The sequence below is a fragment of the Leopardus geoffroyi genome, chromosome C1, assembly GCF_018350155.1.
Source record: "Leopardus geoffroyi isolate Oge1 chromosome C1, O.geoffroyi_Oge1_pat1.0, whole genome shotgun sequence".
Classification (NCBI taxonomy): Eukaryota; Metazoa; Chordata; class Mammalia; order Carnivora; family Felidae; genus Leopardus; species Leopardus geoffroyi.
The window spans coordinates 22,067,465-22,092,229 of record NC_059328.1 but is presented as its reverse complement, the minus strand read 5'-3'; the positions used below and the strand labels follow the sequence as shown (position 1 = coordinate 22,092,229).

Genomic DNA, 24,765 nt, shown 5'->3' with positions numbered 1-24,765 from the left:
CCACACCCTCCCCGCGGGAACAGCCCAGCAGGCACAGCAGGGCAGCACCCGCTTCCAGCACCGCTCCTTGGCAGCTGGCGCGGAGCACCCTTCCCTAGATAGTGGCACCCGGCACCAGCCAGACCTGGGCTCCAGCCAAGCCGCTACAGGGCAGCTTCATTTGCAGAGGCTCTGGCTTCCCGTGGCCTGGCTCGGGCCCGTCCTCAGGCCTGATGCCCAGGCTGGCGGCCTTCCACGCTCACCAGGCGGCTGCCCTCCCGGGCCCCGGCCACCGCTCCGCTCTGCCCACCAGTCACCGCTCCTCACTCACCCCTTACGGATGATGATAATGATGGCCCCCAGGAGAAGGATGAGCACGGCAAGTCCCCCCGCACAGATGCCCAGGATGAGCCCCATCTCCTCCGATCTCTGGGACACCTCCAGGGGTCGCTTGCTTTCCTTGCAGGCAGCTGGGGAGAATGAAGCAGACCAAGGGTCAGAGGGGAGATAGGAACCACCTACCCACTGCCGGCAGGGGCCTGAGCCCCAAGGAATAAACGAACACATGCGCTTCGCCCTCAGCTTACGTCCAGCCTTTCAGTCAGATCTTCCCCCTCACCATCTACACCCGCTGCACCCCTGTGCACCCCATCAGGAAGAGCTCCCCTTTCCTCTCTACTTTCTCAAATCCTGCCTTCAGTGGATGGAGGATGAAGGATGCCTGGGGCCACCCGCTTGCCCCCCAAGAGGCAGTGGGGGGAAAGAATTATGTACCTGGGTGTGTTCAGGGCACACACCCTTTCAGGACGAAAGCCAACCCCATTCCCTGTCTACACCGCAGGGTCCACCTCCCCTCCACCACAGCAAAGGGGGCAGACACAGAACCTCGAACCAGTGCCCAGTGCCATCACCCCCGTGGCCCAACCATACGGCTCCCCCTCCCTGTTCCAGGCCAAAGCCACTTCTGTGACCATGATCGAGAAGAGGGAGGTTAGCCCCGCTGTCCGGTATGGGAGAAGGAACCCTTCAGGTGGGGCAAATGGGGGCCAGGAAGGGAAAAGCTTCCTGACCCCAGGTCTGACAGACCACCCTCCTCTGCTCCCATAGCCCTGGGTGATCAGGGCCTAAGCCCCCCAGAGCCCAGAGGAGAGGAACTCGGTGCTGAAGGCCAGAAGGAACCCAGGGGGCCTTACCTTTCCTGGCAATGCGGATGCAATTCAGCCGGGTCTCCTGGAGGCAAAGATGGGGGGTCTCAGCACTGTCGAAGCCTGGACCTGACCCTCCCCATAGGGATCCTTGAGCAGCTTGTCTTGGGCCTGGTCGGGGCTTGTCTGGAGGTGACTGAAACTAAAGACACCCCTCCCGGTAGCAAGGCCCAGGGTGGAGGTGGGGTACCAGGGAAGGGAGGGAATGGCGTGCAAAGAGGGCAATGGCTTAGGAAAGGGGAATGAGTTCAGGGGGAGCGGGGAAAGAAACAGCGTGGAAAGGGGGCATCCTCAGTAATGAGGGCCAGGAGCCAGTTAGGAGGGGAAGCCTGAGGAGGAGAGAGCCAGGGAGGGAGGAGGCAGGAGAAGGGCAGGGCTTCAGGGAGGAGGTGGCTGGTGGACCTCAAGGTCTGGGGAAAGCAGGACCAGGAGATGGACCCCTCCCGGGAGACAGGAGCTTGAGACAGAGACCAGGGCCTCAGGGACGGGGCAGGGATAGACTGGGGGCTTAGACATAAGAGTCTGGGGGTAAAGTCTCAGGAAGGGAATATGCTCTAAGAGAAGGAGGCTGAGGTCAGAAGGCTCAGGGGAGGGGGGCAGAGTTCCAGAGAGGGAGTGGGGCTGGGGGAGGGTCTCTGGCCTCCGTAGGGGACTGTTCCGGGCTCCAAGGGGTCCCCAGCCCGCCCCATCACCACCCCTGCGGGTCCCTCACCCCCTTCAGGTGGCTTGTTGCCTGGAAGTAGATGAGATAGGCCTTCCTGGGCTCCAGCGGTGGGTTCCAGAAGCCGCGATAGGTCTGGTTGTCACCCACCGTGAAGGGCATGGCTTCTGGCAGACTGCTGGCCGCCAGTTCAGCCCCGAAGTAGTGCACCAGGCCCCGGGCCAGCGCAGCGTCAAAAGTCAAGGGTACTGGGAAGCAGTCCTGGCTGCCCGGCTCCCGTCGCAGCCTCCGTGGCCGCTCCTCCTCCACAATCACCTGGTACACGCTGCACAGGGGAGGGGACAGAGCAGTGGTCCCAGGCACGGGGAGAGCCATCAGGTGGCTAAGGACATGGGCTTTGGGGTCGGGCCCAGCCAGGGACTAATCTTGGCCCTGCCTCTTCTCACTCACTGGGCAACGCACTTAACCTCCCTGGGCCTCAGTTGCCTCCCTCTGTAAGATGAGCGTGATCACAGGGCAGTCCCATGAGCTAAATTACTTTTACTAAGGCAGAAAGAACGCGGGCCCTGCTCCATGGCACCAAGCCCTACAGCCCCACCCTGAGTCCTCGGTGAGTGCTCCAGTGCCACAGGACCTGGGCCACCACCACACCCCCCCCCCCCCCCCGGCCGCCAGCCCCCGCAAAGCCTCAGGCTCCACCACCATTACCGATGGCTCCCTTTGGGTCTTTGGAAACAAGAATCTGACACAGTCCATTTACTTGTTCAGAAAGTATGCTAGGTGGGCCCTTGGGGACCTAGGCTTCCTGGAACTGACCTCCAGTTGGGGAGACAGTCACTGAGCAAGCAAAGAAGGCCACACGAATCCTGCATCACGAGTACCCTCCCAACCTGGAGGCAGCCTCGGGTCTGCAACTCTGGGCCTGTCACCTCCGGGTCCTGACAGCCAATTTGTGTTCCCTCGTCTGTATTCCCTCTGATTTGTGTCCCCTGGTCCCGATCGGTGGGTTTCTATTTATTTTTATCAGTTTACTGAATGGCCTTTTGCTGTGAGCTCCTTCAAATCCTCCGTGGAACAAAGCCGAGAGCAAATAAATGAGCGCTGACAAATTTAAATATTTCCCATCACAGCCTTGGCCACGTCTTGGCGTGTGACACCCATACCGGCAGCTGCACTCTGGGAAGGAGAAATGCCTTTTCCTGGCTCTCCAGCTGTTTCTTTCCAGCTTTGAAGCTGTAAGGGGATCACCCCAGCGCCCTGAGATTTGGGTCACACAGTTTCGTTCTTTGTCACTAGAGCATTGCAAACACAAACCCGGGCGCCTCTCAGCCTCCATTTCCCTAAACCTCCCAGGTCAGGCCTCCCCCGGTCCCACATCCCACCAGGAGATGATAACAATCAACACTGAACAAAGCATCTTGACTGGGATGATCCCCATCGTGCAGACAGGGAAAGGAAGGCTCAGAGAGGTAAAGGGAGAGGCCTAAGGTCACACAGCCCCTATGCCTCTCCCCTCTCACCATGTTCCACTCCCCCCTCCCCACCCCACCTTGTCTCTGTCATCCCTGAGGGACACTGGACAAGCCCGCTCACAGGATCTCTCAAGAAGACCAGGAAAAGAGAAGGCGCTGCTGGGTTTCCCAGCTCCCAGACTCAGCCACACAAGGGCCCCGAGACTCCTGCAAATGCAACATGACCCTCAAACACCCTGACTTTTTCCTGAGTCTGGGAATCAGCCCAGGACAGGCTCTGCAGGAGCAAATGCAGGGGAGGCAGAGCAGGAGAAAGGGGGGAGAGGAGGTGAGGGGGTATTAAGGGCACCTGGGCAACCCACTACCTCCTCAGAGGCTCAGCAGGCCTCTCCCGGTGCACGCTTCTTTGTGGAAGAAGGGGGAGGACCGCAGGGGCAGGGAGGCTCTGTGACTTCAAGAAAAGGCATAGGCTGTGCAGACAGACCTGGGTTCCAAACCCCAGCGCTATCACGTACCAGCTGTGTGACCCGGGGGGGGGGGCAAGCTACTTAAGGTCGCTGAGCCTGTCTACTGAAGTGTAAAATAAGGGTAACAATACCGACTCCACAGGCCGCCATGAGGACAAAATGGCGGGTGCGGGTAAAGTGGCAAACACAGCGTCCGGCTGACAGGAAGTACGTGTGCACATCCCACAAACACCCTCACGCTCTCTCACATACACACACTCACACCTCCACACCACACATCACACATACACACTGCATGTCTTTATCACATACACGCGCCATCTTGTCTCCAGCACCTTCTCTCCAGCAGAGGCAGCCTCAGCTTTCTCAGTGGAGAAGAAACTAAAGACAAGCTCTTAGCCACTCCAGAGCGATGGCCCTATCTTGCTCGCTGCCCTAGCCTTCTAGAATGCCCATCCCTGTGTCTCCTGGGAAAAGCTGGGAAGAAAGAAGGCCCCAAGAGTTTCACTTCTCCAAGATGTCTGAAGGAAGGCCTCCAGGAGAGGCCCGGACAGTCACCTCTCCAGGCTGGACACTATCCGAAGATCTCATGACAATCTCCATCAGATACCCATGGGAGTGGCTGTGGGCTTTCCACCTGCCCAGGATGACAGAATGTCCTCCTCTGGACACATTGGGTCCTGAGTGGGAAACTGAGGGAGGACAGCTGAGCTGGCCTATATGGGGGGGCTCTGGGTCAGAGGATGAGCTTCTTCCCTATGGCCCTGACCTCCCACCCCTCCGTCTAGGCTCTCCCACCTGATGGGCGCACCGCGGCCCTGTGCCGGCCTCAGCAGAACGGTGATGGTGTTCTCAGACTCGCCCAGGGGTGATGGCATGTCGGCATAATCAAAGCTGGGAGCTGGGGAAGGAGACACAGACGTAAGCACGGAGACTGGCTGCTCGACCGGGAAGGCTGAGTCTCTAGCCTCCTGGACTCCCGTCCTCAGATCTCTTCCCCTTCAGCCTTGTTCCCTCTGGCCTGAGATTCCCTGACTTCTGACCCCTGAACTCAGCCCTCAGATTCCAGTCTCCTCACCCCTCTGACTTAATCCTCCCTGACCCCTGAACTCAATTCCTAAATGGTACATTCATCTCACCGGGGGCCCTCCATAAACACTCCCGGGACACCGCCCCTCCTCCCTCTGCCCACGGAATCCTGGGATTCTGGGTGTCCTCCAAAGGGGCCAGGCTGGGGTCGGGCGGGCTCACCTGAGATGTTGGTGGTGATCTCGGTGAGTGCCGCCTGGCCAAAGCCTTTGCCCGTGCGGGCCCGCACAGAGAACAGGTAGGTGGTGCCCGGGTGCAGGTTGGAGAAGACGTGGTAAGTCTCGTTGCGGAGCTTGGAGATAGTACGTCGTGGGCCTGGCACATTCACCGCCGGGTCTGATGACTCAATGCTCTGATAGCTGATCTAGAGTCAGGACGGGCAGGTAAGTGGGCACAGGGATGGGGAAGGTCATCACTGGCCCCATAGCCTCCCACCCATCATAGTTCAGGTGAGCTAAGGAGAAGGCTGGGCAAAGGGGGACTGTGGATACCCATTAGCCCAGGCCCTGGACACCTTCACCTCTATTCTTTCAGGGTTCCTGTCCCCATAACCCACAGGGCACAGACTTTGACCAGTGGAAGGAACCTCAGTGATCACCTCTGTCCCCTACCCTGCACCTCCCTCTCCAAGCTGTGTGCCCACCTTCCACCAGCGACCTCCACTATAATGAGGTCCAAACTCACCTCATACTGAGTGATGAGGCCATTGGGTTCCTGGGGCTCCTCCCACTTGAGGAAGATCATGTCCTCCAGTGGAGTGAAGGTCAGGGACTCGGCTGCAATCCCACCAGGCACTGCGAGGGAAAGTGGCACAGAGCAGGGGAAAGCCGGCTTTGGAGCAGATACCTGAATTCAAATTCCAGCCTTGCTATTTCTTGGCTGGTATGCCCAGGCATCTCAACTCTGAACCTCAGTTTCCTCATCTGCGAAATGGAGATGAAAATAACCCCTCCCTCACCAGGATTAAGTGATGTGATGTACAGAAAGCCCCAAGGTAAATATCAGGAATTTCACATGGTTCAACCCAGTCCCAAGGACTCAAAGAGGGTAGCTGGCATTCTCATTACTGTGCAGGTGGCATTCAGCAGAGAACATCTGAATGTTCCAATTCTGTTCCAGTTGAATGGTTTTCAGAAAACACAGACCTTCGCCAGAGAAATGGAAACAATTGCATTAGACTGGCAGGATTATGGGTAGAGATGTTTTCTTGTCTAAAAATTTCTGATTACACAAAAACTATGCTCAGTGTAGAAAATCAAAATGAGTATAAAGAAATTTAGTGGCACCTACAATTCTGTCACCTGGAGACACCATTTACATTTTAGCACAAACCCTTTCAGGTCTGGCTTTGCTTGTTTTTGTTCTAATGGGTCATGTCACCTTAACAGCAGCCACAGGGAATTTCTTCTAGGAAGAGAATGGTCTTTGGGAAGACAAACTGATACACCAGTGTGGGGAAGCGGAAATCCTGAGGCAAGCAGAACTCAATGAACAATCACCGAAGCTAAAATGTTCTGGTTAAAACGAACAGTCAACAAGGCAGTCCATCCACCAAAATGATCAAATGAAAAAGACAATCCCAAGTGTTGGTAAGGATGCAGGCAACTGAAATTTCCACACACTGCATGTAAACTGATACAAGACCTTGGGAGAGCTGTCTGGAGAGATCTACGTATTATGAGCACAGATCCTATAACCTAGCCGTCCTAGGCATTAACCAATCAGAAATGTGGGTATCTATACCACTCCTCCCCACACACACACACGCATACCCAAAAGAATCTGCAAGTATTTTTCTTTACAGCACAATTTAAGTAGGATAAATGAATGTGGTACATTCACATAATGTAATAAGAAAGAATTCTCTGGATCCCTATACACAACATGGCTGGCTCTCTCAAGCATAAAGTCTAGAGAGAGAAGCCAGTCGTAAAAAGAATATATGCCGTAATGACCTCCACTGATAGAAAGTTCAAACCAAGCAAAAATTAATCTGTTGCATTATAGGTCAAAGTAATGGTTACCCTCAGGAGGTTCTAAGTGGGAAGGTACATAAGGGGAGGGCTTCTGGTGAACTGCTAATGTTATTTCTTTTTAAGTCTATTTCTTTTAGAGAGCACAAGCAGGAGAGGGGCAGAGAGAGAGAGAGAATCCCAAGCACACTCCACACTGTCAGCACAGAGTCCCACGTGGGGCTCGATCTCACAAACTGTGAGATCTGACTTGAGCCAAAATCAAGAGTTGGATGCTTAACTGACTGAGCCACGCAGGTGCCCCTGTTAATGCTATTTCTTGATCTGTGTGTGAGTTATCCTGATGTATCCAGTCTGTGAGAACTCACTGAGTTTACCTTAGTAAGTACATTTCTTAAAACTATTATACTAATACCTAAGTGAAAAGGAAAAAAATATTAAGTAATAGGCAGTTATTGGAGGGAAGGAGGAAAGGGACAGAGAAAGAAGAAATAAAGCTACGCAGTCCAAGTGAGGCCTGGTTGGAAGGGAGTGAAGCAGCCACAACAACATACCTCAGGGGGGAGACAGGTCAACAGACTTTAACAACGAAGGAGTCAGATGTTGAACTTGAGGTTAATTGTGAAGGGTAGTAGAATATGCCACCCCAAAATATACCACCTGCGCATAAAGATTATTTTGCGCTGAATCAAGAAGCAGCAAGCAGATCCAAGAAAAGTTCTCTGCTCTCCCTGTTTGCCTAAAAGCAGGATATAAATATATAAAGGTGCCCCCATCCCCTCGCTACCAGGAAGGAAAGAGGTTAATCACTGAGACAACCCTAGACCTTTATCAGCTCAGAAGAATCTACATAAACTTTACTAAACTTTACTAACTAGCCCTTATCTACCACTGGCTTCCCCAAATATTTGCCTTCACGTAATCTGCTGTGCCCGAACTCTCAAAAATCCTTTTCCTCTGTCTTGTCATTTCCCTACAAATTCATTGTTCTTCTGTTAAAACACTACGTAAGCCCAAGCTCTAACCACTCCTTTGCATAACTCATCAGAGAGTACTCCCATTTGTGTGTGTGTGTGTGTGTGTGTGTGTGTGTGTGTGTGTGTGAAATGCACATGGTAATAAACTCCTATTTGGTTTTCTCTTGTTAATGTCTTTTCTCAGTGTAATTTATGTGGCCCCAACCAATGAACCAAAGACAACTAGAAGCAAGAAGTGAAGTTTTTCCTTCTCTGCATTTGCAATGCTTCAGGGTAAACCCTGCCCCCAGATCTCACTCCCACCCCCAGAAAATCCTCGGCACATCAGCACAGGGCACAGGGCATACACTCTGTCTTAGGTAAGTGGGACTTTGTGGAAATCAAGGAAGGAGCTGAATTTTGGGTCTGGGCCCTTGCTGTACAAAACAGAAAATTCCACATGTAGGGAGTCAAGAAAAATTATCCACAAAGGAGCTTAGGGTACCTAAAGATTTGCAGATATCTGGGGGAAGGCTTTGGACCTGTGCTAGCATAACAGCATTGCTGTTAAGAATGAAACTCTAGAGTGCCTGGGTGGTTCAGTCGGTTAAGCCTCTGACTCTTGATTTCAGCTCAGGTCATGATCTCACAGTTAGTGAGATCAAACCCTGCATAGGCCTCTGTGCTGAGTATGGAGCCTGCTTGAGATTCTTTCTCTCCTTCTGCCCCTCCCCACTCATGTTTGCTCTCTCTCCTCTCTCTCTCTCTCTTCCTAAAAAATAAAAGAAAAAAGAAAAAAGAATGAAACCTCTTTAGCAGATAGCCAGGTTTGAAATCCAATTTCTGCTACCTATCTTTGTGCTACCTACCTGCACAATTTTTTTTCAGGTACACATGAAATATTTATCAAAATTTAACAATATGCTGGGCAATAAAGCAAATATCAAATTTCAAAAGACCAAAATTAGAGTATGTACTCTGACCACAGAGGAATTAAGCTAGAAACCAATCACAGATAATTACGGAAATCTTAAAAATTTAGCAATGTAATTCTAACTCTTGAGTCAAAGAGGAAATCACAACAGATATTAGAAAATATTTTGAACTGAATAATAACAAAGAACATATCAAAACTCATGGGATGCAGCTAAAGCAGGGCTTTGAGGGAAATTTATAGCTTTAAATGCATATATTAGAAATGAAAAAAATCTAAAATCAATGACCTAATAAGCTTCCATCTCAAAAAGCTAAAAGAAGAGCTGATCAAATCTAAAGAAAGTATAAAGGAGGAAATACAGGGGCACCTGGGTGGCTCAGTCAGTTAAGCATCCTACTCTTGATTTCGGCTCAGGTCATTATCTCATGGGTCATGAGCCCAAGTCGGGCTCTGTGGTTGGGATTCTCTCTCTCTCTCTCTCTCTCTCTCTCTCTCTCTCTCTCTCTCTCCCTCCACCTCTCCCCCACTCACATTCTCCCTCCCTCTCTCTCTCTTTCTCCCCCCTCGCCCCAATAAATAAATAAATAAATAAATAAATAAATAAATAAATAAATAAACAAACAAACTTTAAATAGGAAATACTAGAAAATAAATATACAATAAAGCAAATCAACTAAGCCAAAAGCTGGCTCTTTGGAAAGATAAAAAATGGATACACCCCTAGCAAGAGAGAACAAGAAAACAAAGAGAAGACACAAATTACCAAACTCAGGAAAGAAAAAAACGGAAATATGCTATTGATCCTTCAGACATTAAAGAAATATAATTAGAGATTATAATCAACTTTATGTCAAGAAATATGATGATCTAGGTGAAATAAATTCCTTAAAGCCCAGTACAACAAATAGATACAATTATAGAAAATCTTAATATTCATGAGGCTCCTGGGTGGCTCAGTCAGTTAAGTGTCCAACTCTTAGTTGGACAGTGGTCATGATCTCACAGTTTGTGAGTTCAAGCCCTGAGTCCAGCTCTGTGCTGCTAGTGCAGAGCCTGCTTGGAATTCTCTGTGTCCCTCAATCTCTCTCTGTCCTTTCCCCATGCACACATTCTTTTTCTCTTCAAATAAATAAACTTTGTTTAAAAATCTTAACACTCTAATACCTATTTAGAAAGTAAAACTATTGGGGTGCCTGGGTGACTCAGTGGGTTAAGCATCCAACTCTTGATTTTGGCTCAAGTCATGATCTTGTGGTTTGTGGGACTGAGCCCTGAGTTGGGCTCTGTGTTGACAGTGTAGAGATTGCTCGGGACTCTCTCTCTCCCCCTCTCTCTGCCCCTCCCTCACTCTCTATCTCTCAAAATACATAAACTTTAAAAAGAAGAAGAAGAAGAAGAAGAAGAAGAAGAAGAAGAAGAAGAAAGCAAAACTGCTAGTAATTACATTGCCACAAAGAAAATTCCAGGCCCAGGGGCACCTGGGTGGCTCAGTTGGTTGAGCATCTGACTCTGGCCTAGGTCATGATCTCACTGTTCCGGAGTTCGAGCTCCACGTCGGGTTCTATGCTGACAGCTCAGAGCCTGAAGCCTGTTTCGGATTCTGTGTCTCCCTCTCTCTCTCTCTGCCCCTCCCCTGCTCACGCTCTGTCTCTCTCTCTCAAAAATAAATAAACATTAAAAAAAATTTCTTTAATTAAAAAAAAGAAAGAAAACTCCAGGCCCAGATGGCTTCGTTGCTAAATTCTTCCAAACATTTAAGGCAGAAATTATACCAATCGAGCCCAAGTCTTTCAGAGAATAAATATTAGCCATCATTACTTTGTTGTTGTGTTATTTTAATCTTCAGCAAAAAATTTTCTATGAAAATTTCAGTCTCACAGTGGGTGCCTGCGGGAGGCACTGAGTATCCTGGGAACTAGGGCTGGGACTCTTACCATCCTCGTCTGTCTGGAAGGTGACCTCCTTGCCCTCCTTGCGTCCCTCGGGGTTCGTGAGGATGAGCCGCACGTGAACGTTCCGGTAGGGGGGCAGGTTCTTGATGGTGTAGCGGCTGACACCCCGCTCCATCTTCACACACTCCCGGATGGTCTGGTTGTGGCTGCTGCCCAGCGTGTAGTGATAGCACAGGGACACCGTGTACGTGTGGCAACGTGTCACATTGTAGCCCAGAGGTTCCCACTGCAGCATCAGCTGGCGGGCCTGGATCTCAGCGAAAGCCAGGCCTTTGGGGGCCCTCATGGGTTCTGGGGAACCCGGGAAGCAGAGAGGAGAAGGTAGAGGAAGTGGGAAGAGAAGTGGGGCAGGAGAGAAAATATCAGTCAGCTGCTGAAATCATCCTTCCTTTGCCCTCAAGAGTTCAAGAGACCATCAAGAACCGGGAGTCAAAGTGTGTGTGGTGGAGACAGGTGGGGCCACATCCGAATCCTAGCTCTGCCCTGTGCACCTGGCAACATTGGCTGAGTCCCTTCACCTCTCTGAGCCTTAGTTTCCTCACCCACAAAAGGGATTAATATGCCCTACCTCACAGGACGGTTGTAAAGTTTAAGGTAATGTGTGTAAAGCATGTGTGACAATGGCCACAAAAATGTTAGCGATAATTTTTTTTTAATTTTCTTTAACGTTTATTTATTTTTGAGACAGACAGAGACAGAGCGTGAATGGGGGAGGATCAGAGAAAGAGGGAGACACAGAATCTGAAACAGGCTCCAGGCTCTGAGCTGTCAGCACAAAGCCCGACGTGGGGCTCAAACCCACGGACCGCGAGATCATGACCTGAGCTGAAGTCGGACACTTAACCGACTGAGCCACCCAGGTGCCCCCTAATTTTTTTTTTTTTAATAACACAGTTCACCTCCTAGTTCAAGATCATCCTGGAAGACATCAGGACAGTCCAAATCAACCAAATGCTGTATTTTTCTTAATTTATTAATTCCAAGCATGTTCTAAAAAAGCTTATAGTAGGGGCGCCTGAGTGGCTTAGTTGGTTGAGCGTCCAACTTCAGCTCAGGTCATGATCTCACGGTCTGTGAGTTTGAGCCCCACGTTGGGCTCTGTGCTGACAGCTCAGAGCCTGGAGCCTGCTTCAGACTGTGTCTCTCTCTCTCTCTCTGACTCTCCCCTACTCATGCTCTCTATCTCTCTCTCAAAAATAAATAAACATTAAAAAAAACTTTTTTAAATAAAAAGGCTTAGAGTGATACATACAATACAATAATATATAGAAATCAGGATGATGGGGGAAATGAGAGTCAAATAATTAAATAATGCCAGAGAATGTTAGGAAAACAGAAATTCATGCCATGGGGTCCCATGCAGGTCCAAAGATAAGGTTCAAATTGAGTGGTGACTTCCCTGATTGCCAAAGCAAAAAGGGAAATACAATCTGTCACATAAGGGCAATAAGAACAATGACAGTTAACATTTACTGGGGGGGCTTTGTATGTGCCAGGCCTTGCTCCAGAGGCTTTAAAACACTTTATCTCATTTAATCTTCTCTGCAATCCAATAGACGGGTGCCATTATTAGCCCTGTCATATAGCCGTGGAAACGGAGGCACAGAGGGATTAGGTAACTTGCCCACAGTCAGTCCCACAGATGGTTAAGTGGTGAAGCTGGGATGCAAATTTCGACAGGCTGGCTCCAAAATCCATACTCTTCACCACCACTACCTGCCTCTCCATGAGGAATTCACGGTCAACAACAACATCACACCAATGCCACAGGAGGTACAGCTCCCCCAACACAAGGGGGAGCATGTCACTGTGCTTTGTAGCCTCTTGATCAATCCATGAAGCCACTTATAAAATGGTAAAAGCACACAAACAAACAAACAAACAAGCAGAAACACGAGGTTTCTGGAGCAAAGCGAGGATGGAGCCCAGGTGCTCAGCCCCTGGTTCTACATCTGCGTTGACCAGCTGTGTGATCTTAAATCTCCAGGCCTCAATTTCCTCATCTAGAAAATGATGGAGGAAACCAAGATTACTGACGAACCTTCTCTTTCTTGCGCCCTAACTCCGTGAGATGCAGCTTCATTACCCTCAAGTTCCGCGAGCACCTGCGAAGCGTCCCCAGTTAGAGACTCTCAGCACATGCCTCAGATGAGGAAATGCTGCCACTTGGCCTCTTGAGATGATTAAGTATGACCCTATGACCATGTCCCTGTGACTCATTTGCTCAGGCTGCTCTTTCCAAAGGAGCCGCAAAGGGAAACACCAGCCCAGGCTGCCCTTTAGTCGGGAGGCCAGAAGTAGCACAGCGTTTGATGCTGGCCCAAGGACAGCACAATACAAACTTCTATTTCCACCAGAGCTGTCCTTTCTTCCCTGGGCCACGGCCAAGTGACAGGCTCCAGTCACAGATCAGGCCACCAAAGACGTATTTCAGCGCCTGCTAGGAGCAAGGCCCACCTCTTGACTTCTTACAGAGTCTGGCTTCCTTCTCCCCCCACGAGCAAGGCAGACCCAATCCCTACCCGACGGAGACATTAAGGGGCTGATTCCACTGCTCACCGCACCCCAGGGGCTGCTGGCTGAAGCCCACTTACCACACTTATGTTTCCTCTCCCTTTCCTGGCCCACAGAACTTTTCCTAATGTTTTATATACACAGAGATAGAGACAGAGAGAGAGAGATTATTTATTTTTGCAAGAGAGAGACAGAGAGCAGGAGAGGGGCAGAAACAGGGGAAGGGAGAGAGAGAATCCCAGGCAGATCCCATGCTGCGCGCAGAGCCCAACGCAGGGCTTGAACCCACAAACCACGAGATTGTAATCTGAGCCGAAACCAAGAGTAGGACACTTAACCAACTGAGCCACCCGGGCGCCCCCTGCCCCGCCCCCACCAATGTTTTTCTATCCGGTTTCATTTTCACCCACGTTCTTAGCTGTTCAGAATACAGGGGGCGGGTTTTGGGTGTGTCCACTCTGCCACCTTGTTCAGAGACCTTTGCTTTATTCCCTGACTTCCAGGCCCTGGTCCTGGCTGCCCCATGGGTACTGTGTGTCCCAAGGTGTCTATGGGAGTCAAAGCACCACTGCTTTATTTGTTCCCTGCATCCCTGCTCACATCCCTGCCCCCGGGGACACCTGCCCCACATGCCTTTCCACCCTTGCAGGTTTGGCCAATGTGCACTGCTTCCTTCACCCTCCTGCAGCAGTTGGACAAAGGCACAAAAAGTTACACGTAAACTGGTGACACAGGCTGGGTCGGTACTATGACAAACAGGACAGTAAGTGTTCCATCCAAAAGGGACAGCTGTTTCTCAGCTCCAGACAATGTTCCCATGTAGGACTACAGACGCAGGGTGGCGAGATCCTCCCCCCTTTAAAAAAAAAAAAAAAAAAGATTCTATTTTTAAATAAATATACTCCATGTAGGGCTCAAACCCACAGCCCCGAGATCAAGAGTCACACACTCCACCGACTAAGCCAGCCAAGGGCCCCAAGATCCTCCCATTTTTTTAAGAGAAGCCAGAATTTCATATTTTTATGTGAAATCTCCAGGTTTTTAACTATTGGCAACCCAGGGTGCCTGGGTGGCTCCGTCAATGGAGTGTCTGACTCTCGATTTGGGCTCAAGTCATGATCTCAATGGGATCAAGCCCCACATTGGGCTCTGCACTGAGCATGGAGCCCACTTACGATTCCCTCTCTCTCCACCTACCCCTCTCCCCTACTCACATGCTTGCTAGATAAAGAGAGCCAGCCAGCCAGCCAGCCAGGTGGATAAATCCTGGCAACCTACTCAGGTTTTTGTAAAAACCACTTTGTAGGTCACTAAATAACTAACCGCCCACCTGGAGGAAGAAACTTCCACCCTCATGCCTCACTCTCCAGACGCTGTGTTAGCCAACCCTCCCCCCCCCCCCCCCCCCCCCGCCACCCCGTCCACCTCACTGGATTGAGGGAGTCTTCGAAAAGAAAGCTCACTCTCCTCTTCTCACCCCACCCTGATCAAATCTGGGCGGACCCAGGAGCTCAAATAGTTTGTTGACTACAGACGGATATGTTGATTGAGGGGTGTGAATTCACGAGTCGCTGTTTCCAAAAAACCATTTGGCACCCACACATTCTCTCTTCAGCTGCCAGCACAGGCTGGCAAACAGCCCTTGGGGACCTCAAAGCCCCAGCCCTCTAAACTCCACCACACTGCAGGCCACTCAGAGATCGGAGGTCAGACGCACAAGAAAATAAGGAGGCTCACAGCGAATACCTGTTAAATCACGACACACAGTGCTGATTTTAATAATGCGAATGAGGATGCAATAACCCTGAAACTTCCAACTGTTTCTCGCAGGAGGGGCTTTGGAGCAGGGCGGGTGCTCCAAAGCGCAAATCCTATCTCCACCTCTCATTGGTTCTGTGACTTCAGGCAAGTTGCTTTGTTCCCTCTGAACCTGGACTGAAAAATGGAGATAGTAACGCCTTCTTTGAAGAGCAAGTGGGAGAGTCACGGGCAAGGATGTGAGCCAGACCGCCCGGCCTCTCGTAATTAATAAACACGTGCGCGCTAAGATGAGGTAACGGTAGAAATAGAAATTAGTACAACCAGTTTTTAAAGCAATATCCGTCGAAGCCCTTTCTTAAGCCACTCCTGACTATTTACCCTACAGAAATTACCCAGGGGGGCGGGGGGAAACACTATAAGCACTAAGTTTTTCAATGCAGTATTACTTATGATAACCAGGATCCGGAAACAAAATCGTCCAGCAATATGGAGACACTCCATGGACCTCTATAAGCCAATAAACATAATTATAAACAACACAACACACGGTACACCCCAAAGCGAAGGAAGCAGGATACAGAATGCCTTCTACATCCCAATGACAGGGGTGTAAAACTGTGTACCGTAGGCATATGGGCAGAGATTTGAAGAAGACAGAAAAACTGGGCTAGGATAGTGAGGTGTAGAGTGATTTTTGTTAAATGTCTCTTCCTGACATTATATTATTGCTTTTACACTAAATCATATTGTAGGAGGGGAGTTTCAGGGAGATGGGGTGGGGAGGATAACACAGCGGACCAACAGCAAAACAATTGCTGGTCAAGATGCCTAAGTGGGACGAGGGGTGAGTCGGGGGTAGGGGGTGGGGCCGAACATCAATGAAGGAAGCAAGTCGTTAAGACGGGCAGGATGAGTTGCTTGGGTTCTGTGTGTCTGGCCCCTGCCCCAGCTTCCAGCCTCACCAGCCTGTGTGAAAAGTTCAGCAGTGCCTGGCACAATGTGGGGACTCGGCCCACGACAGCAATCGCTGTCACCGTGGCTGCTGCTGTTGTTTCAAACGCTTCCCTAGAAATCGGGATATTCTAACTTTGGCTCTGACTCTGCTATGGACTCACTGGGTAGATCTGGGCAAGGGACTAACTCTCCAAATCTCAGTTTACTCATCTGCAAAATGGGAATTAGCTACCACTCTCGCCATGAAACCCGGGGTCCTGACCCCAGTCCCCTCTCTGGGTTTCAGTACCCCACCCCCCGTACGCTAAAGGGGAGTAGAACAGAGATCATCTGCGGATCCCCTGGCTCTGATTTTTCTTTTGAATACCTGACCAGAACTGGCTTTGAAGAGTTAAAAACACCGTAATGGTAACAACTGTCATTTGCTAGTACTTACCATATGAGACGCCATCGTGACACGTATTTAGTGCATTTACAGGCGATTATTTGCAGTTAACCTAAAACACTGGGAGGCCCGAGGGTGCAGGCCTCACATCTCCTCTCTTTGCCATCTACACTGATTCCCTAAAATCTAAGCACTGAATCAGGGGTCCTCAACCTTGGCACCACTGACATTTGGGACTAGAGAATTCTCTGTTGTGGGAGCTGTTTGTGCACCGGAGGACTTCAGCAGTTCCCCTGGCTTCCCGTACCCTTCAGATGCCATTATCACTCCACCCCCGGCTGTAATAACCAATGTCTCCAGACACTGCAAATGTCTCCCGGGAGACAAAATCACCCCCGGTTGAGAACCACCAGGGTAAAAGATCCCAGCCAGTCTCCTGGCTTTAAATACCATCTCTGTCTACACTGATGACTTCCAAATTTATGTCCGCAGCCTGAACCTCTTCCCTGAACTCCACACTCGTAAATCCATCTGCCTGATGGATATCTCCGCTTGAACGTCTAATAGGCATCTCAAAGTCAACATTTCCAACACAGAACTCTTGATCTACGGCACCCCATCACACCTGCCCCTCTGCAGTCTGCTCGTTTCCAGCAAATGACAACTCCATCCTTGCAGCTGCTCGAGCAAAACACCTTGGAGCCATCCTTGACTTCTCTTCTCCTCTCTCTTATTGCATAGCCCGCCCATCAGCAAACGCAGTCAGCTCGACCTTCACAATAAACCCTGGAGCTAACCGCTTCCCACCACCGCCACGACCTCTCGGCTGCACTGTTACAGCAGCCTCCTCACTGGTCTCCCCTCCGGGCCTTGCCCTCCTAGAATCTACTCTTCACAAAAGGGCCAAAGTCATCCTTTTATACAAAGTAGGTGACGTCACCCCTGCTCTCCAAATCCTGCCATGGTGGCGCCCAGTTCACTCAGTGTCAAATGACTCTGCATCCCACATCCCCAGAGTGACTTGGCCGTCCTCTCGGGCCATCTCCTCCCTCAGTCACCAGGCCACAGTTGCACTGGTCTCCTTGCTGCTTCTCCGTGTGCCAAGCATCCCCCAGCCTCCAGGTCCTTGAGCCCTGCTGTTCCATCCGCCAGGCTTGCTCCTTCCTCCAGCAATTTCTCCAGCTTCTATGCGGCTCAGTGGCTCGCCTCCCTCAGGTCTTGCTCATAAGTCACCTTCTCAGTAAAATGGTCCCTTGAGCCTTTTTAAAATAACAATCGTCCTACCCCCACACCCAACCCCCCCCCACCCTGCTTTATTCTTCACGGCACTTATCATCATCAAACTATAAATCTCACCTGTTTTACTGTTTTACTGTGTCTCCTGCCACAATGTGAGTTCCATGCAGAGTTCCCGAAGGAGGCACTCACATGCTAATAGCCTTGCTTGGCTCCGTCATAGTCCCACATCCCTAGCAACTACCATAGTGCCCGACGCATAACAGGCACTCAATAAACATTTGTTGCATGAACCCTAACACCGACGCCTGTGTGGTAAAGATTCTTATTCTTCTCATGCTGTAAAATTAGGGCATGAAAGCTCTAAGGTTAAGTAACCTGACCTAGATCCCTCAGTGAGAAAGCAATTCCCATAGGAACACTCTGCACTCTGATGCACCACTCAAGAGTTTCCTCAAATGTGCCACTCAACTGGATTTTTAGGTGGCTCCCCAGATCAGCTCTGAAAAACACTTAAGAACACAGGCTGTCAAAAGATGAAGACCTCGTCTCTTAACCAAAAATTAACTCAAAGTGGATCACGGACTCAAATGTAAAACGTAAAACTGTAACTCTTTTAGGAAAAAAAACGGAGCAAATGCTTGAGATCGAAGGCGAGGCATGGAGGTCTTAACCTTGACGCCAAAAGCACAACTCACAGAAGGAACCAGTTTTGATAAACTGGCCCTCATCGAAATTAAAAATGGGTGGGGCGCCTGAGTGGCTCCGTCGGTTCTGCGTCCGACTCTTGATTTCACCTCAGGTTGTGACCTCACAGCCGTGGGATCAAGCCCCACGTGGGGCTCTACTGACAGCTCGGAGCCTGCTTGAGACTCTCTCTCCCTCTTTCTCTGTCCCTCCCCCACTCGTGAGCGTGTGCTCTCTCTCTCTCTCTCTCTCTCTCAAAATTAATAGATACATAAACATTACCAAAAAAATGGTTGCTCTGTAAAAGCCCAGGTGAAGAGTATGAAAAGGCAAGCTAAAAGCAGGGAGAAAATATTTATACACTATATACCCGACAAAGACTAGTATCTACAATGTGTAAAGAACTCTCAAAACCCAAAAGGAATGAATGAATAACCCAATTACAAAATGGGCAAAGACATGAGCAATTCGCCAAAGAGGATACGCAGACGGCAAATAGCACACGGAAAGATGTTCAATAACATTAGGCATTCAGGAAGCGCCACTTAAGACCAGGATGGGAGATCACTACACATCCCTCAGAATGGTTAAGAAAAATGATGACAATCCCAAATGCTGGCAAGGGTGCAGGAAACTGGATCACGCATACATTGCTGGTGAGAATGTAAAACAATACAGCCATTCTGGCAGTTTCTGATCAAAATGAAATATGCGATTATCATGGGGACCCATCAGTTGCACCTGTGGGCATTTATCCCAGAAAAAATGAAGACTCGTGTTCGTGCAAAACTCTGTACACAAATGTTCACAGCAGCTTTACTTGTAACAGCCCAAAATAGGAACTAGTCCAGATGTCCCTGAACAGGTGAATAACCATTCACCTGTTAAATAAACTGCAGTGTGTCCACACCATGGAATACTACTCAGCAATAAAAAAGAATGAACTACCAATATACACAACTTGGATGAGTCTCCAGGGAATTATGCTGATCAAAATAGCCACTCTTTTTTTTTTTTTTTTTTTACATTTATTTTTTGAGAGACATAAAGAGACAGAGCACAAGTTGGGGAGGGGCAGAGAGAGAAGGAGACACAGAATCCGAAGCAGGCTCCAGGCTCTGAGCTGTCAGCACAGAGCCTGACGCGGGCTCGAGCTCATAAACTGGGAGATCACGACCTGAGCCCAAGTCCGATGCTTAACCGACTTAGCCACCCAGGCACCCCAAATAAGCCACTCTTACTGCCAAGACAATTCAATGTGAAAAGAATACTCTTTCCAACAAATGGTGCTGGGACAACCAGACATCCACAAGCAGAAGAATGAAGCTGGTCCCCTACCTCACACCATGTGCAAAAACAAACTCAAAATGGATCATGGACCTAAATGCAAGAATTCAAACTATAAGAGTCTTAGAAAAAATAGGGGTAAATCTTTGTGACTTTGGATTAGGCAATGGTTTCTTCATATGATATCAAATGCACAAACAACAAAAGAAAAAACAGATAAACTGGACTCCCCCAAAATGAAAAACTGTTGTGCTCCAAAGGATACCATTAAGAAAATTATAAAACAACCCATAGAATCAAAGAAAATATTTGTAAGGGTCCAGGACCCAGAATACATAAAGAATTCTTACAAGTCAGTAATACAAAGACAAATAACTTTGAGTGCCTGGGTGGCTCAGTCAGTTAAGCACCCAATTACAGCTCAGGTCATGATCTCACAGTCTGTGGGTTTGAGCCCTGCATCAGGCTCTGTGGTGACAGCTCAGAGCCTGGAGCCTGCTTCGGATTCTATGCTCCCTCTCTCTCTCTCTCTCTGCCTCTCCTCAGCTCGCACTCTGTCTCTTTCTCTCTCTCAAAAATAAACATTAAAAACATTTTTTTTTTTAAAAAAGACAACCCAACTTAAAAATGTGTAAAAAATCTGAATGGACATTTCTACAGAGAAGACATACAAATGTCCAATGAGCACATGAAAAATTGCTCAATATCATTAACCATCAGTGAAACTCCAATCAAAACCCCACTGAGATACCATTTCACACCCACTATGAGGGTAATTATCAAAAGACAGATAATAACCAGGGTTGGTGGGAACGTAGAGAAACTGGAAACTTCACACACTGCTGACGGGAATGTAAAAATGACAGCTGCATACAATGCAATATTGTTTGGCAATAAAAAAGGATAAAGTAAATATGTGCTACCACCTGGATAAACCTCGAAAACATTATGCTAAGTCACAAAGACTAGATATTGTATGATCCCATTTATATGAAATGTCCACCAAGAGGCTAATCTACAGAGACAGAAAGCAGTTTTAATGGGTGCCTAGGGCTGGAGATGATAGAAGGAAATGTGGGAAGGGATAGACTACTAAAGAGTGCAAGGTTTCTGGGGTGCCCAAGTGACTCGGTCTGTTAAGTGTCCGACTCTTGATTTCAGCTCAGGTCATGAACTCACTGCACTGACTGTGGAGCCTGCTTGGGATTCTCTCTCTCTCTCTCTCTCTCTCTCTTTCAAAATAAACAGAAAAAAAGAGTACAAGGTTTCCTTTTGGGGTGATGAAAGTGCTCGAAAACTTACTGTGGTGATGGATGCACCCCTCTGAATATACTATAAACCACTGGACTGTGTACTCTAATGAGTGAATTTATGAGATGTGAATTAAATCTCAATAAACCTGTTCCCAAATTTTTAAAAGTCAATTTCAAAAGGTTATATGCTATATGATTTCATGATTTATGTAACATTTTTGAAATGGCAAATTTTTTTTCAGTTTATTTTGAGAGACAGAGAATGCCAACATGGGAGGGACAGAAAGAGAGGGAGAGAGAATCCCAAGCAGGCCCCACACCACACAGCGCTGGACGAGGTACTCGATCCCACAAGTCATGAGATCATGACCTGAGCTGAAATCAAGAGTTGGACGCTTAACCCACTGAGCCATCCAGGTGCTCCTGGAATGGCAAAATTTTAGAAATGGTGGACAGATTAGTGTTTTCCGGGGGCTGGGGTTGGAGGAAGGGAGGCAGGTGAGTATAGATAAAAAGGGCCATACAAACTGACTGAACCATCCAACATCTTGACTGTGGTGATAAGCACACAAGCCTGTACATGTGATAAACTGTATAGCACTAAATACATGCACACACACAAACAGGGACAAGGGAAACTGGGCAAGTCTGAGTAAGATCTGTGGATTACATAAATGTCAATACCCTGACTGTGATATTATCCTACAGGTCTGCAAAATGTTACCTTTGCAGGAAACAGGGTAAAGTGCATCGGGAATCTCTGTAGCTTTTCTTTTCTTCTTCTTTTTTTTTTTTTTTTAAGTAATCTCTATACCCGATATGCGGCTCAAACTCACAACCTGGAGATCATGTACCGACTGAGCCAGCCAGGCACGCTGGCAGTTTTTCTTACGGCTGCATATGAATCTACAATTATCTCAATAAAACTTCCAATTAAAATATACTGCAATCTGTCCTGTTCTATTCTCAATTTCTCTTCAGATTAAACAATGTCCTCTGGTGCATGAGTGCCACAGCTCCTAACAGCTGCTTATACCCTTTTTAAGGAGAAAGAGCAGACCTCAGGTTCAGATGCCCCCACAAGAGAATCTAGCTGAAATTTAATAACACACTTCTTTTTTTTTTAGTTGTTTATCTAGATGATATAATGTGGAATTAAGAACACAAATTCTGGGGGCGCCTGGGTGGCGCAGTCGGTTAAGCGTCCGACTTCAGCCAGGTCACGATCTCGCAGTCCGTGAGTTCGAGCCCCGCGTCGGGCTCTGGGCTGATGGCTCGGAGCCTGGAGCCTGTTTCCGATTCTGTGTCTCCCTCTCTCTCTGCCCCTCCCCCGTTCATGCTCTGTCTCTCTCTGTCCCAAAAATAAACGTTGAAAAAAAAAATTTTTTTTAAAAAGAACACAAATTCTGGAGCCAGCCAGTCAGGGATCCCAATGCCAGCTCTGCCACTCACTAGCCAGTCACTTAACATCTCTGTACTTCAGACACCTCATCTGTAGAATGGGTATGACAAGAGTACCTAGATCAGTGTTGTGAGTTTTAAATCACTGTGCGTGTGTGTGCGTCTGACTGTGTGTGTGTGTGTGTGTGTGTGTGTGTGTGTGTGTGTGTGTTCATACACATACGTATAGCGTCAGGCACAAACTCTTAGCTATCATTATCTTTACCAAAACAAGGACTAGGGGGAAATAACCTTTTAGAAAGTTTTAGAAGCACAGGTGCTGGCCATATTACCTCTCAGAATGTATCCCCTTGGTCCCTCCCACGGTAGCCCTGAGCCCATACCCGGGTGTCCGGAGGAGGGAGTTGGGCCAGGAGGCACCCACCTGCGCACTTGGTGCGGCTGATGAGGGGTGGCCCAGGGCGGCCGGTGCCGCCATCACCTGGGCGGGTGAGCAGCACACTGATCTCGTACTCCGTGTCGGGGTCAAGGTGCCACAGCTTGTAGGTCTGCAGGCTGACGGCGTGCACCTCCGCCCATGGGCCGCGGGACATGCGGTACTCAATCTCCTTGCGCACGATCGGCCCGTCGCCAATGATGGAGTTGGTGTTGAGCTGGATGATGAGGTAGGTGGGACCCGCGCGCAGCAGCTGCGGCGGCGCGATGGGGGTGGGGGGCTCTGCGAGGACGTGACGAAGGGGTGGAGCCGAACGATGCGCTGTGAGACCCTGCCCTCAACTCGGGATCCCAGCACACCCAAGTCCCCAGTGACCCTCCCTGTCTTCCCAGGAGCCCTGATGAAACGCCCAGACCCTCGACTAGACTTCCTCGCTCCCTCGTGCCCACTAAATCCCCAGGCCTTAAGGGGTGTCCGCTCCAAAGGCTGTCCCCGCCCTCATCCTTAAGCCTACACCCTGTCCCTCACTCCCCTCTGAATCCCCAAAGACTAGCGTTCAGGGGCTGACCGCACCCCAGTCGGATCAACCCCGGATCCCCACAGCCTGACCCCGCCCGCGTGGCTCACGTCTGGCCTGGGTCTCCCCGCCTGCCTGCTTCTCAGTCACACCCCGCCCCCTGGAGCGGACCTCCTCCCTGGAGAGAAACTGCCCCTGCCCCCCCCCCCCCCCAGACCCGGCTCCCAGTCTTCCCCCGACGGCCCCACCTTTCTACAGGCCACGCCCCTATACCAGACCCCGCCCCCTCGCCTGGCCCCGCCCTTCAGATGGTGCAGGTCCCACCCCCAACCCCACCCCGGGAGAGCGCCCGCACGCGCTGACCCTTGACGATGAGCTCTGCGAAGTTCGAGACGCCCGCGCCGCGCGGGGCCTGGGACACGCAACGATACAGGTCCTGCTCCGAGCGGCTCACGGAGGCCAGCAGGAAGGTCGCCAGGAAGCGCCGGTGGCTGATGTGCCGCACGCTGGCCGCGGGCACCAGCGCCCCGCTCTGCCGCTGCGCAGGGGTAAGGTCGACAATGTCAGGAGCGCTGGGGAAGGACGGTCCCAATCTCGCTCTGACCCGGGCGAGGGGAGTAGTACATGTCCTGGCCCCATTTAGCCGTCCCTAGTACACAGGGGACTTATGGGGTTCCTGGAATCAGCTCCATCACAGGAAGGCGCGGGATGAGAAGCTGATTAAGGGAACACGGTCTCTACCTCCGATGGAGAGTGGTTGGGGGATCCTGGAGTCACCCTCTATCCTGGGGGTATAAGAGGACCCAAGAGGGCAGAGCAGAGCCTAGGTGAGAGCAGGGATGCATGAGTACGGGTGCTGGAAAAGGAAGGAACGACTCCACACCCCGCAAGGGACCCAGGTCCCAGAAGAAGTTTGCCCCCACCCTGGCTAAGGTCCCTGCACCCCCTCACCTGCAGGAGAAAGCGCTCTGCCTCTGCTGCTCTGCCGGCTGCCATGCACTGGAAGGAGGCGTTCTGGCCAGCGTTGACCTCCACATCGCCCAGTCGGGAGAAGTGCGGGGCCTTCGCTGCGGGAATAGAGCCACAGTGTGAGCTGGGCCGATGCCCGCCACAGTCAGGAGCCGTGGCCACCCGCACCCCTCACCCTGCACCCCAGTGGGCTGGGACTCACCGCAGGGGTAGCTGAGAAGCAGGATGTCATCTAGGCCCATGTAGCCCCTGCGGTCTGGGGAGATGAGGGCCTCAAACAGCACCTGGGGGAGGCGGGAGGTTCCCTGTCATATCCCTCCAGCCCTACCTGGGGAGGTGCCCACAAGAGACCCCTTTTAGCTCTGCTCCGGTCCCATGCTCCTCAACCAGCAGAGGTCAGCCCAACTCACAACGGCCTTCCCTACCAAGCCAGCTAGTTGTGGGAAGGTGTGTCAGCAGCCAGAGCTAACAAGGTCAAGGCCAGAGGTTCTCTCCCGGTTCTGGACAGTTACCTTCAAGCAGGAAAACTTTTCCCAGCAGACAGGGTTTCCAGGTCAGCACTGTTCCAACTCACCCTTGACCCCAGCCACAGACCATTTCTGTTGACAATGATCTCTGATGCTGAACCCAAACCATAGCAGCACTGAATAGCCTGATGCTGACCACAGACTGAC

General features: G+C 50.2%; 1 protein-coding gene across 4 annotated transcripts in view; it reads right to left on the bottom strand.

Annotated features, from left to right (window-relative positions):
• PTPRU (protein tyrosine phosphatase receptor type U) overlaps positions 1-24,765 on the bottom strand; it is a 79,921-nt gene that overhangs the window by 36,464 nt on the left and 18,692 nt on the right. For all 4 annotated transcript variants that reach the window (XM_045476409.1, XM_045476408.1, XM_045476406.1 and 1 more), the window contains exons 4-14: positions 24,294-24,375; positions 24,074-24,189; positions 23,486-23,660; positions 22,594-22,887; positions 10,674-10,982; positions 5,558-5,667; positions 5,036-5,237; positions 4,583-4,685; positions 1,897-2,170; positions 1,173-1,209; positions 311-449 (exon numbers count right to left, since the gene is read on the bottom strand). In XM_045476409.1, coding sequence (XP_045332365.1) covers positions 311-449; positions 1,173-1,209; positions 1,897-2,170; positions 4,583-4,685; positions 5,036-5,237; positions 5,558-5,667; positions 10,674-10,982; positions 22,594-22,887; positions 23,486-23,660; positions 24,074-24,189; positions 24,294-24,375 — 1,841 coding nt within the window. The remainder of the gene's footprint in view (positions 1-310; positions 450-1,172; positions 1,210-1,896; positions 2,171-4,582; positions 4,686-5,035; positions 5,238-5,557; positions 5,668-10,673; positions 10,983-22,593; positions 22,888-23,485; positions 23,661-24,073; positions 24,190-24,293; positions 24,376-24,765) is intronic.